At 40.0% G+C, this 13474-nt stretch overlaps 1 protein-coding gene across 1 annotated transcript in view; it reads left to right on the top strand.

Annotated features, from left to right (window-relative positions):
* The window catches only part of LOC134527680 (uncharacterized), a 165986-nt gene that overhangs the window by 94598 nt on the left and 57914 nt on the right, over positions 1 to 13474 (top strand). The window contains exons 3-4 of the mRNA XM_063360579.1: positions 5466 to 5627; positions 10049 to 10225. Coding sequence (XP_063216649.1) covers positions 5466 to 5627; positions 10049 to 10225 — 339 coding nt within the window. The remainder of the gene's footprint in view (positions 1 to 5465; positions 5628 to 10048; positions 10226 to 13474) is intronic.

Raw genomic sequence — 13474 nt, 5'->3', positions numbered from 1 at the left:
ACGTAACTCGAAAACGATGCATCTTAGGTTAAACTTAGTTGTAAGCATAATTAAAGTGTATATTATTATGCGTCCAATAAGACCACAAACGCTAAAATCGGTTCAGTGGTTTGGCCGCAATCGACATTTTAATATTAAAATATTTTCTATATTTGTAAATATTTTAATTTCTCGTCTGTTTACCGTCAGATATTATCTTAACCACCACTCAGATCAACAAAACCCACAGTATAAAGTTGTAGAGCATTACATTCTAAGTTGAACAGACAACTTAATTGTGAAAATCTGTTTGGTTTAACATGAGATAGGCCTATGCTCGATAATCTGAAATCCCAGTTATGAAGTTGTTGGCAAACCCCCCGACACCCTTCCTAATCCTATACATACTGCCAAATGGGTTATAGAAAGGAATGAATGAGGCTTGTGATTGACCAAAAAATAAATAACTATATTTACAGTTGCGAAGAAATATGTGCATTCTCAAAATTCAAACAAGCGAAGATAATCTTCTACGTTTAGATGTCGATGGTTGGTGATCTTTAGATGTGGATATCTGGGGATCGACTAGCCTGGAAGTAAATGGCTGCTGTTCAGTGCAGGCACAGGATAGGTCGTGTTCAATGTCGCTTGTTTCGTCACCGTCATTCATTTGGTCGGGGTCCATGATTTCAGCATCTGAATAAGAAGTAGAATGATATCAGCAACAGTAAATGAATGGTAATTTGAATAAGTGAACAACATTGATACCTATTGTGGTGGAAATACAAACTGTGAAAATAACTGTACAAACTAAAACAATATTACCAGGAGCATTAAATGGGCCATAGACTTACGTGACAAGTCATCAGCTGCAGAATCGTGCTCTGAGTCAGTGGCTTTAGCTGTGTCTGCATTTGGTGCGTTAGCACATGACTGCCCCTTGCAAGCTACACAAATGTAGGAGCAGTTAAGCCCCGTTTTACGGCAGCTACAGCCGGATCCCTTGCATCCTTTTTCACATTGACAGTATATTGTACTGAGTACATTCAGTGGGACTGCCTCTTTCTCAGTAGTGATGGGGACCAATCCAACTTTGCTGTTTTTCCATCCCCAGTTGAGTGCACCTTTATCGACCCCGAGCCACTTTTGGACCTGATGGTAGGCCCTAAAGCTATGCTCTCGAGCTGCTGCCTTTGTGGGGGCAAGGAAGCCAGGTTAATGTTGCTTTTTGCCACTGTTTTGGCGAACACTTTGTACCTCAGTTCATCTAGGGAAACCATGTCTCAATAAACAGCCTCGAGAAATTGTTCCCCCATGGCTGCAATCTGATCTTTGTCGACTACAGGTGAAAGAAATACAGGCACAGCATCTTGCAGTTCCTTGCATTTTTCCAGGGTATTGACAAATTTCATTTTTCCCTGTCTGAAAAATGCTGAGGTTGTGTCACATCCACTGAAGGCGTGCAAGAAAAGAATATTTTGTTTGCAGTGTCTGAAAACTTGAAGTTGGAGGGTGAGTAACGGGTGCTATCGTTTGCCCCCTTCCCTGGTTTCATGAGCACAACCGTGATTGTAGTTGGTGCCAATGCAGTAAGCAGTATTAGGAAGTCCGTATCCTCTCCCACTATTGCTACATATCGATGTTCTTCAGCAAGTTCCAAAGCGGCTAGGACAATGTATCTGTCTGCATCTTCTTTGGCTATCTTCACTGCAAACTCGCACTCTTTTTCAAGTTTTAGACGATTCGCGAGCATTGATATGAGGCGCCGTTTGTTGCTGTCATTAGATAGAAACTTGTCTTTCGGCATTGTAGCTATCATACTTTCATCGAATTGTACAGTGGATGCAGCGAAAGTTGATTTCCGACAAAGGCGCTCTGCTGATTTGGTGCTGGTTTCATTAGCATTTTCAGGGTAACCATCGAAGACTATGGCAGTGCCTTTTTTGTTGTAGTGTTTTTTCACATACCTTAGTCCACATACCTATCTAAAATTTTGGAATACTGCTCCCTTATCTGCCAAAAAACTGTGTGCAAAAGAAAACCTACATCAATGACATAGACTGGGTCATACAAATCATGATTTCCCTCATCTTCATCTCTCAAGGGGCTGTATGAGTCATATAACACGGATTTGCGAGTTTTCCTCATGCCTGATTCATCAAATATGGAAAGAGGGTAGGGTGCCAATTCGAATTCAAAGTATGTTTTGAGATCGGAATTGGACTTTTCGAAAAGAGATATCCTCCTGAAGATTGTGTCAGGATTGACTGGCACTTTCTGTTCATGGATCGTGACTTTGGAGTTAAAACTTTTCACTGGAGTCACTCGCATTTTCCTTTGAAATTTCACATCTTTGAAATTGCTGCCCTTCAGCCCAATTTCGTATGCCTCGTGACAGTTTATCGTATCGTCACCTACCACTCCGGTGCCTATTGACATAATGCATTCTCCTTCCGGGAAATGGTCGTGTGTTGATAACCACTCAGTAAATTTCAACACATCCAGCTCGTCTCTAGTGATCCTTGATGGCCTGGTATCCACGTGTTGCTCTACTGTACTGAAAGTGACCCCACAAAATTTTTCTAACTGTAGACATATCTCCAAGATTGCAGGCATGGACGATACCCACTTCATTAGAACACTGTTCGTTACGCCTCTTTGGCGACTTACACCTCCTTTCGTTTTCATAGATTTCATCAAGGTCTGTTCTATGGCCATATTTGACCATAGGCTAGACCAAAATTTGTCAGATCTTCTTACTGTGAAGAAGCCTTCCACCACGAAATGTTTATATTCAGTAGGAGTCATTTAGATTGAAGCTGTAGTAAGTCCTCTATGTAAAGTTGGCATGATTTGGCATACAGAAAATGTCCACTTGCGTGAAAATATGGTAACATTTGTTGTATACATTGAAGATGACCATTCCAATCTCCAACCCTTTCGGAGTGAATGAAGCATTTCAATATTGTCACCATACGGTAAAACTGCACCTAAAGTTTGGCGGTGGGTCCTCTTTGTTCTAGTTCCAGAAGTTTGTCCGATAAATTTTTCATCACACGCTGTACTGCATGCAGATGCTTCAAAGTCCACAGTTGGTTTCCCAATGTCTTCAAAGATTTGCAGTATATAAGTGCTCTCATCATCTGTTATGTCCAGCTTGGACAACATAATTTTAGATAAAGCTAGATGCACTAAAATGTAGCATCGCACGGCTCTTGAATATGCATGTCCTGTCAAAATTTTATAGGTTGATGCAGTAACATATGCAATGTTGAACACATCTTGCAATCCACTCCCATCCATGATAAATCCTATTGCACCCATTCGGCTGGACGAATGGACACATGGGAAAGAGGTGGAGCATGATTGGGAGGTTGGGGGAGAAACGGGGGGGGGGGGGGAGGAAGAATAACTTGCTGCTGAAGGGTAGAAACAATACATAAAACAAAGTAGATAAGGAAGAGGAGTGGGTGACTGCCGCCTCTCCAGCAGACAGTGAAAGACCGCATGGCGACACAGAGACATAGTGTTTATATTCCTCTAAGCTGTGACACAGTTTACAAAGACTTATATTGTGCTCAGAATTCTACTGGAGACAAATTTATGGTGCGGCCCTCATATATGGCAGAGCCTTTACCGTGAAACGGATTGTCCTGGTTTTTTTTACTGGATTTCAATTATCCGTGCATCTGTGGGTCCCAATTAACACGGATAATCGGGAGTTTAGTATAGTTACTTTTTTGTGTCAACCACAACAAGCCTCATTCATTCATATAACACATTTTTTAGGTATACACACACACACACATATATATATAATAGTAGGGTGGGGTGAGTGGTTGGCACAACAATTTCATGATAACTGGGATTTCAGATTATCGGACATATATCGCAAAGAATCAAGCGGATTTTTGCAATTAAGGTTTCTATTCAACTTAGAATTGAATGCTCTACAACTTTATTTTGTGGGTTTTGTTTATCTGAGTGGTGGTTTAGATAATATCTGACGGTAAACAGACGAGAAATTAAAATATTTACAAATATAGAAAATATTTTAATATTAAAATGTCGATTGCGGCCAAACCACTGAACCGATTTTGGAGTTTGTGGTCTTATTGGACGCATAATAATATAAACTGTAATGCTTACAACTAAAGTTTAACCTAAGATGCATCGTTTTTGAGTTACGTGTGAAAAACACAAAAACGTCCGATAATTTCACAGTTTTTTCCACCCCCCTCCTTAAGCTCACCACCTGTGAGGGCGAAAACTCAGGATACTCTATTTGGATGCCAACCAAAGGGTTTAAGATGATTTCCAGCTTTCCAACATTTTTTTACACGTCAGGGTCTTATTTAACTGGGCTATAGTTGGCTCTGCCTGCTCTGTCTGCTGAGTGCTTTCTACGTACTAGTGAACACACTGCTGTACAGCCAGCGGGTGGCAAATAAAATAGCCCCATATGTACCCAAGTAGTATTTAAAATCGACACCATAGATAGCACTACTATAACTGGTTAGTTTTTCGCATAATCATAGAAAGCTTTAATTTATTTATAATTAAATATTAATTGAAATGTTTGTGACAGAACTAAATAAATAATATTAATATCTATAAAAAATTATTATTTAATTTTATTGTTTGTTAAATGTGGGAATTTTTACGGTAATGTGTTACAATTGATATTAGCAGGTATAATATAGTCCATACTGTAAAACAGATATATTTCTGTAAATAAAAAAAACTTAGTGATCTTAAATTGTATTAAACATCCTGAAAATAAACAAGTATTGAGGGATTTGATATTATTAATACTTTACAATAAGAGACTGAAATTTATTTAATGCTTCCGTTCGAGCTTCAAAAATAAATTTGTGCGTGGAGTCCGCGCGACAGAAGTGAAACTTCTTGGTTATTAGGTATATATAGAGATACATTATTTACATTTCCTATCGCACTATTGACATAAAAATGAATGATACTGATAAAGTTAATTGCACAAATCAATCATTTTCTCCCATGAATAAATCATTTTGAGATACTTGAAATAAAATTTAAATATATGATAGCGTCAATCGTTAGCCGTTACGAGAATTCCGTAGCATCAAGGCTACGTCATTTCTACATCATCCCTGCCTTGTGTTGTTCCGGCTGTTACAACTAGCTTATAGCATGCTCCGCTACGTACATATCCCCCCCCCCCCCTCATTTTTTCCGTCTTCCCATTCGACCGCTTGTGCATTAGTTGAGTGGCGTTGTCGCTGACGCACTCTCCTCCTATACCGGTCTCCCGCCCCCCACGTACCTAACTATTCCCCTCATACGATCGGAGTTTTCGTAAAGCCCAATGATTATAACCCCCTCAGCAAAGAAGTTTCACTTCAAAAAATTTGACGATCGATGTGTTCAACACCTACTATCGTTCACGGCTGGTGGTTGTACAAGGTGCAGTGTGCAGTGCTCGAGATGCGTGGTGGTTGTCGCAGCCGTGCGCCTGGGAGACCAGTGCTTCTACCACGAGACGTGCAGCTTCACGGACCAGCACGCGCGCTGTCGCCAGATCAGCCACAACGCCATCTGCCAGTGCGAGCCGGGCTACCACACCGTGGCCTTGCAGCGGCCCACCAAGAAGATATTCTGCGCAGAAGGTGCGTGCGTCGCCCGCCCCACCCCCTCCCCGGGCAGTGAATAATTGTCAAATCATCACTTACTGAAGTATTATCCCCTGACCATAATCCTGGATTCGCCCTTGGCGTCCCTCCTCCGCTGACACAGCGCACTGTGTCGTCACAGACACGTTTAAAGAGGTTAGGCCTGGCCATTTCGCAATTTCAAATATTTTGATACCGCTTGAAACAAAGCTTCCGTGCTAAATGTCTTGGGTCAACATGGCACAGGTCTTGGGTTTGGCTACTTGTTGGAAGTCAGCACTTTTGAACTGGTGTGATTATCATAATCAGCTGCAGTTGCCCGCGTGAAATAATAAGTTATTTCCTCGCGGTGCTTACAGACTAGAGCCTGTTAGTAAATATGTGTTTGCAACAAGGTATAGAAGGTCTGGGTGATATGATTTATGCTTTGTCATGCCAAACATTTGAAACAAATAGACCAAATTATAATTAGAGCAAAAATTTGTCAAAATTCGATATGGTGGGGCCTAATCCCTCAAGGGACTTCACTGGAAAATTGTAAAAATGTTTCTACAAGGTTCTGAGGTTTTCTGAGAAGCGTTCAAGCTTTTACAATTTATATATTGTTTTAAAATATACTGTAAAAGCACATTCCAAATTTAGCATAAATTACAATCAAGTTCTTATTATTGAAATACCTTTAACACACGATTAAAGTACTTTACTGTTTCAGATTATATGTTTTATTTAAAACATTTATTATTGTTATTACGATAGCTATATTCTGGTTAATTTGTACTTTTCAAGAATGAAACTGCATTAAAACAGCTTTGGTAATCATTGAACACAAATTAATATTTATCCTGACGGTAGGACGGAAATTACAAGTCGATTGATTTTAAAACTATAGAGATCACGATTGCGATTATGGTCACGGTAAGTACGCAGTCTTTATTATATATATAAATTGTGGGATTTGAAAAGTTGTTCATTAAGTACTGGGAAGGGGGGCATGACAATTGCCTCTCTCCCTCCCCCCACCCGTGTCATTTATTTCTCTTGATGGCCCCGCATGTCTCCCGCCAAGAACCATCCCTAGCGATGTCACTCCTGCCAGGAGCTGTCCAGTTCACCTTCAACTTGCACTAGGGCTAGATGAGTCGTGCAACGTTGAACCCTTCAATCTTAGTTCAGCAACTGATCATCTCTTCAATATTCACATGTCTTAAACCTTCTCTGACCCGCGGCGTGATTCACATACGGGTCGCTTTATATTTACTTGATGACTGGCTGAGGTCGTGGTGCGAGTCATAGATTCCTGCCAACATCGGCCATCTAGGACTGGAGTGATTCTTCGAAGAGCAACTGCCTATGTGTCTTAATTTAATGGTGGAACATGAAATGACGCTCCAGTCGCACTTAAACACACGAATACATTAGTCGCCCAGACGACCCCCAAGTTATCCACATGCACAACTCCCTCAGAAGCCGTGCAGTGCATGGTGCGGACCCCTGCTTGGAATGACGAGTCACGGCTTCATGTGTGAGCAGGGCCACCGAGAGAAACTAAGGACCCGGGGGAGGGGCAGGTAATTTTGTCAGGCCCCCATCCCTATTATTTAATGATCAGAACTTCGAAGTTCACAGATAAATACAAATTAAAGACTGTATTTTTGCAGTGGTCATAAATATAAACGTGATATGTACATATAAAATCATTTGTGAAGTTGCCTATAAACTCTAACGATAGATGTGTTACATTCGTCCTATCAGTTTAAACTGAATCATTACAAAATTCTCTAAAATCAACCAGTGCCGCTTCTGAACCGGGGCCCCAGGGACTTTGACCCCCTTTTCCTCCCTCTGACTCCCCTCTGATTAATTTATGATCACCCTCTGAATCCCTCGGCTCTCCCTCTGCCCACTCTCTCTTTCTTCCCTCTTCACTCCCTCTGCCCCTTTATCCTGCCTCTTTCCTCCTCCTACCCCTCTGACCCCCAATGCCCTCCCTCAGCCCTCCCTCTTCCCCTCTAACCCCTTTGGCCCTTCCTTTGTTCTCCCTCTACCCCCCCCCCCCCATTTCATTTTTTGACCTTTCTCAAAGGTCCTGTACTCGAGGAAGGCCATGTTTGGCCAGTGTTATCTGCACGAGGTTCTTGGAACAACAAACAGAGTTAAGCCAGTCAGCCACCTGGAGCTAGCAGCATCCTGGGGTACCATTGTCGGGTTGCGTCCTGCTTGTCTGAATGCCACACTCGAGCTAAGCCCCGTCTACAATAGCATTGTCCCAAATTGTGGTCGACGGACACTGTTAGCTGATTGGTCCGTGCGACCCTCTGGTGCCATGTATGGTGGAGACAGTATTAAACGGAAGGGAATAACTACTGCAACTTTCACAAGTTAAAATAATATTAAAAGGCCGTACAGTATTCAAAACTTAACTGCGTACTCATTTACAATGAACGAAAACAATACCCAAAAACAATCAAAAATACTTATTTTGGCGCTTTTCATTTACTGCGCTCTGGCGACTACTTTATAAATCAGCAGATTCTGACATCGCAGTTGTAGACAGGTCAGTTTTCCGCGCCACAATATGACGTCATTCACATTAGGACAAGGACAAGGACCGCCCACAGGTTCGGACTGTTGTAGACGGGCCTTTAAGAATATAAAGCCAGTGAGAAAACACACAACTCCCATCCGTCTTTACTTTACATTAACTGCTGCCGCGACACCCGATATAATCCATAACTTTATGTTGAAAAGGAAAATGTTTTTGGTCTACCACTTTTTTGTGAAGTCATACTAATAAGCTATCGATATCGTGATCGGATGTGTGAGGCAAATGAAGAGAATCATCTTTCCTATCGCTGTCTCTCGTAGTCAACCTACATTGGGTAGAAGTTACACAAGTATTGGCTTGTTTTTTTTTATTAATAATTTTTTAAAGTGATATATACTCTCAGATTACTTTATTTTTTACATATCAAAATTATCACGCTTCCTGAAGTTTATGTTAAGTGTAAATATTTCTTCCCTGCCCTATTTCAATTTTTTTTAAATACTATCTACAGTTTGATGCCCAGACTCATTAAAATATGACTTAACTTCGAAAGCTTATTTATTGAGTTCAACATTAGTGTCATGTGCAGTAGCGAACATAAAAAATTGAATAAGTACTTCCAGCAGTTAAATGCTGAATTCGTAAATAAATAACAGTCTACAATTTTTTTATTATAACCTCAAAAATGAGTCACCTATTTATAACTTGACATTTTAATAAAATTTAATAATATTGTTTGATTATAAATTAATAATTATAAGTCAACATTTATTAATAACCATTAGCTAACAGCTAATTAGCTAATAGCCGAGAAGAAATCAAAGATTTCTACATTAGACTGGCCAGAAGTATACTGTAATAAAAATAACCTATTTTTGATTGTTAACATGAAAAAGCAACCAAAGCTAAAACACATGGTTTGTAGAGATACAGAACCACAAAAAGCAATACAAAATATGTGTCGTATGTTTTAGCACAATATTTGAAAATTCAAAGTGGCAGAACCAATTTTCATAAACAGAAGTTTCATTAGCAGAATGATATCTTATAATGAACCAATGTTCGAGACACGTTTAAGCAACATCACAACACAACTTTCCATATTCTACCTATATTTAAAAAAAAAGTTTCATTTACTAACTCAAACATTTAAATGACTCTGCAACATTACAAAAACCTAAGTCTCTTTTAAACTAAATGGGAAATTTTTAAGGCCGGTATTCCAAGACACAAAAATAAGGATTTAGGTGTTGAAATTGCTACACCTGTAACCTATCCGAATTATTAGTGCACGATAGGACACATATAGTCCCTTATTATTAGGGAGCGCATTTTGGTGTCCTATCCGTGACATATATGTTGCCCAAACTTCCGCGCATGCGCAGAGCTCAATTTTTTTTATTAATTTTGTCCAGATAGCGGATCCACGTCTTGCACCATTAACTCGTATATAGTCACTTTTGTGAACATCGGAGGACCTACCAAACGTATTGGTGTGCTAAATTAAACTTTAAACTTTATGGTGGTGAAACTATTTTGGAATACTTTTTACACACTTTAATAATGATAATCGCAACTTAAAAAAATACTTGATAAAATTGTATGGCGGTTCCATTTTTGTGCGGTGGTGGTTCTAACTCTAGGATTTTTGCGTTAACAGTTGTATCGAAGAATGCATTGGAACCAGTTTCTAGCCTCGCGGAGGGCACCGTTTATTAAAACGTTTGCCGAACTGTTCCTTTGGCGAGTTAGGCTACGGTTGTGTACCGAAAAGGCAGGATTACCCGAACGGCTTGGAATACCGGCGTGAACCTTGTGCGACGCCGTTGTGCTTGCTGTGCACGCGAGGAGCGGCGAGGGCTGGTGTGCGCAGACCTGGTGCTGCTGACGACGGACGTGCCCACGCTGTTCGGCGTGGCCACGGGACTGGCCATCTTCACGGCGCTCATCTGCTTCGTGCTGAAGCTGTTCAGCCGGGCGCGCTACTCGCGGCCGCGCCACTACGCCAACGCCAACCTCGCTCCCCCCATCCTCTTCTCCAGCGAGACAGGTCAGTCCCTGCAGCCGCGCGCAGTCGGACGCACGCCACCGCTGGTCACAGGAAACATTCAATATCGCAAATTAAGAAATCAAACATGTAAAACAGATGAATCCAAACAGGCGTTACGGACAACACAGCGACGACAGCACAGACGAACTCATTCAAACTTAAGTATCGGACAGTACGAGAATTCCGTGGAAGGAATTTGGTCTCGAAGAAAACAAAATTAATTACAGCACAGTTAACAAAGTGGGCCAACAACGCGACACTTTAAATAATAACAGTAAATGGAGGCAGACGACAAAACATGTACAACGCAGCAAATATGTGAACACAACGATGAATATAAATACATATTATGGACAACACCGACGAACACGCTAGGTTTCCTATGACAAAACAGTTGCGACGTTTTCCTCCCACGGACTGCTCGTGCTCTCTGATATTTAAGGTTGAATGTGTTCTTCTGTGCTGTCGTCGTCGTATGGTCCATAATACCTGTTTAAGTACATTTAAGCACAGCGTTGGGTTTATCCGTTTGAAATAGCTGATTTAGGCTTGTTCTCTGTGGGTTTATGTTTTCCTTTCAAATTTTTTTTAATTTGCGTTCTTGAATTTTTTCCATGACAAGCAGTGCAATTCTGCCATGGCGCACGTCAAAGAAACTGTAATAAAACATAATTCCCCATTGCATTAATCATTTAAAGAACGTGGATGGGTAGTATTGGACGGAAAATGGCTACCAATTTTCGTCATCAAATAAATTTTAAGCAGATAACCTCAAACATTTTGAAAATCAAATGACACTTTCAAAGTTGGTTTTGGAGTGAGCTATTTGAAAATTACCCATTTAAACTCTTTTTGAAATTAAATAACGCATCACAGTACTGAATACAATTTTTGAACTTGTTATGTTTAATTTATCCTGAGTATAAACACATTTAATTGTTTATAAAAGTTTTTTCAACTAAACAAGTGCTTATTTAATGGTGCTTTTGATCTTTAAGGGGAAAAAATTATGTAAGTCCTAGCATTCACTGAAAGCATGAAACCGTTTTTATATAGCCTTCATCTTAAAATATTTTATTTTTAGTGTATCATCAATTGAAATAAATAAAAATTAGGTTTCCACTAAACCATATAAACTTGAGTTTTCATTGTGTTGGGCAAACTTATTAAAATTGATGTAATGATAAGTATAATAAGAATAAAGAGTTTGAAGACCAAGGCTGCCTACGAACGGTTCATACAAATCTGCATAACACGTGGTTTCATGCTCTGAGTTCATGCTAGGACTGAAATAAACATTTGCCGTAAAGTTCAAAACCACCATTAAATATGGACTTGCTTAGAAGAAAACACTTTTATAAAAAATTAAAACTGTTTATTTTATGAATTTATTACAAATTATTTGCAAAAAGGCGAAATATTGGAGAGAAAATTTTATGATTCTACACCCTTAAGATGCCGTTTCTGGATAGAGAGAGGAAAACAGAGAGAGCTCATTTATTGAGAGTACAATTTCGTGATTTCTCATAGACTCACTGTTTCTAGTTATTATTTACTCTCTCTCGTTAGCAAACAAATGAGACATATATAGAAGATAGTTCCAGGTTTTAATAAAGGTAACTGTCCACTCATATCTATACATAGCTATAGAATAACTATTTAAAACACTACTTTTTCAAGTTTCAAATTTCAAATACAATTTTTTTTTTTTTTAGAATTCTCAAAGCATGAGTAGTATAAAAATTGTAATGAAAATATAATTCAGACATCACTTGAATAAAACCCTTATTTGTATTTAAATTTTAATTTAGTCCGCCACATCATCGATTAACGTATCTGTTAATCTGTTGATACCTCGACTTTGACTTGCAGCAATAAGGAAACAGGGCTACGAGTACGCACTTTTTTGCCGTATTAAGCTTTAGCTCTTCTGTGCACTCTGAGACAAGGGCGGCTTGAGGGTGACTTCTCCGGGGGGAGGGACATATCGTATAAAGAAAGGCGCCAGATGTAAAACAAGACATTCAATAAGCCTTGGAATGTTTATAAATTCCATGGCCTCAAATACTCATCTTTAATAGTCCCATACAACTTTCCATGAAAAAAGAAAAACACAAGTATTTGAGTAAACGTTTGTATATCTGGAGTTGCTTCACTTAAAGGAGCGTTGACGGGGAATATATCACCGATGTTTCGGTCAACCTTGCAGTCGCCATCTTCTGGGTAGCAGTTACCTAGTAACCCAGAAGCCAAGAAACTCCAGAAAATGACCGCGAATATCTCCGATGCTTATAAATATATATTTTTCCCTAAAAAAAAAATTAGAAAAATGGAGTGCAGTTCCGGCTCGCGAGAGCTCTGAAGCCGCGCCTGCTCTGAGGCGAGTTGTCGCGACGAGCGAGTGTTACTCTGACGCGGTCCAGAGGGCGAGATAACTCTCTTCGCTGACTGAACCTCAGCGCGCCGAGATAGTGATTGCTCTCCACGTCGGCACTCGCCGTCTCAACTTGTCCGAGGGAACACTGACATGGGCTGATGATGGACATACACCGGAGTCTTGTCTCCCGCGCCTACATTAGCTTACGATTTGCCAAGCTAGTGTAAAACAACATACCGTATTTATTTGTTTTCAGATCAGTACAAAAAATATCCGAATTTGCCGCATATATTTTCATGAGTTAGAAGTATTTTAAATGTCACTGAAATGAACCAAAGTTCTTGATATTTTAGTTAATAGCGCTTTTACAAACCGCGTAAAATTTCTCAAAAGTCTCTAATTAATAATAACTTTTAAGAGCCATTGCACTTGTTTATAGAAGTTTCGCTTGATCGTTTCGTCTTTAACTTGTTTTTTTTTTTGACCGCGAAAAAGGCTAAAACGGGAGTAGTAAAAGAATGTATTTTTCGGCAGCTGGTCCATGGGTCGGGAGCCGTGGAACAGGTACGCTATCTTGGATTGTGAAGTCACGGGGATCATCTTTGATGAACTTAACCATGACCTTTAACTTTGACCTTGATCTTTGACATTGACAGTTGACCTAGACCTGAAGTTTGACCTTAGCCTTAAATCCATATTGGATTCCACCATATTGGATTATGACGTCACGACATCCATATTGGAAGGCCCAAATCTTTAGTGTTGCACTGTTTGTTGAGGTGACATCGCCACACTAATTAATCACCATTTCATTTAGTCCACAGTTTACTCTCCCCACTAGATCTTGACGCGACAGCGGCTCTCCCTACTGT

Source organism: Bacillus rossius, chromosome 1 (assembly GCF_032445375.1).
Source record: "Bacillus rossius redtenbacheri isolate Brsri chromosome 1, Brsri_v3, whole genome shotgun sequence".
Lineage (NCBI taxonomy): Eukaryota > Metazoa > Arthropoda > Insecta > Phasmatodea > Bacillidae > Bacillus > Bacillus rossius.
The sequence above is the reverse complement of the archived record's forward strand: the minus strand, read 5'-3'. Positions and strand labels throughout refer to the sequence as shown.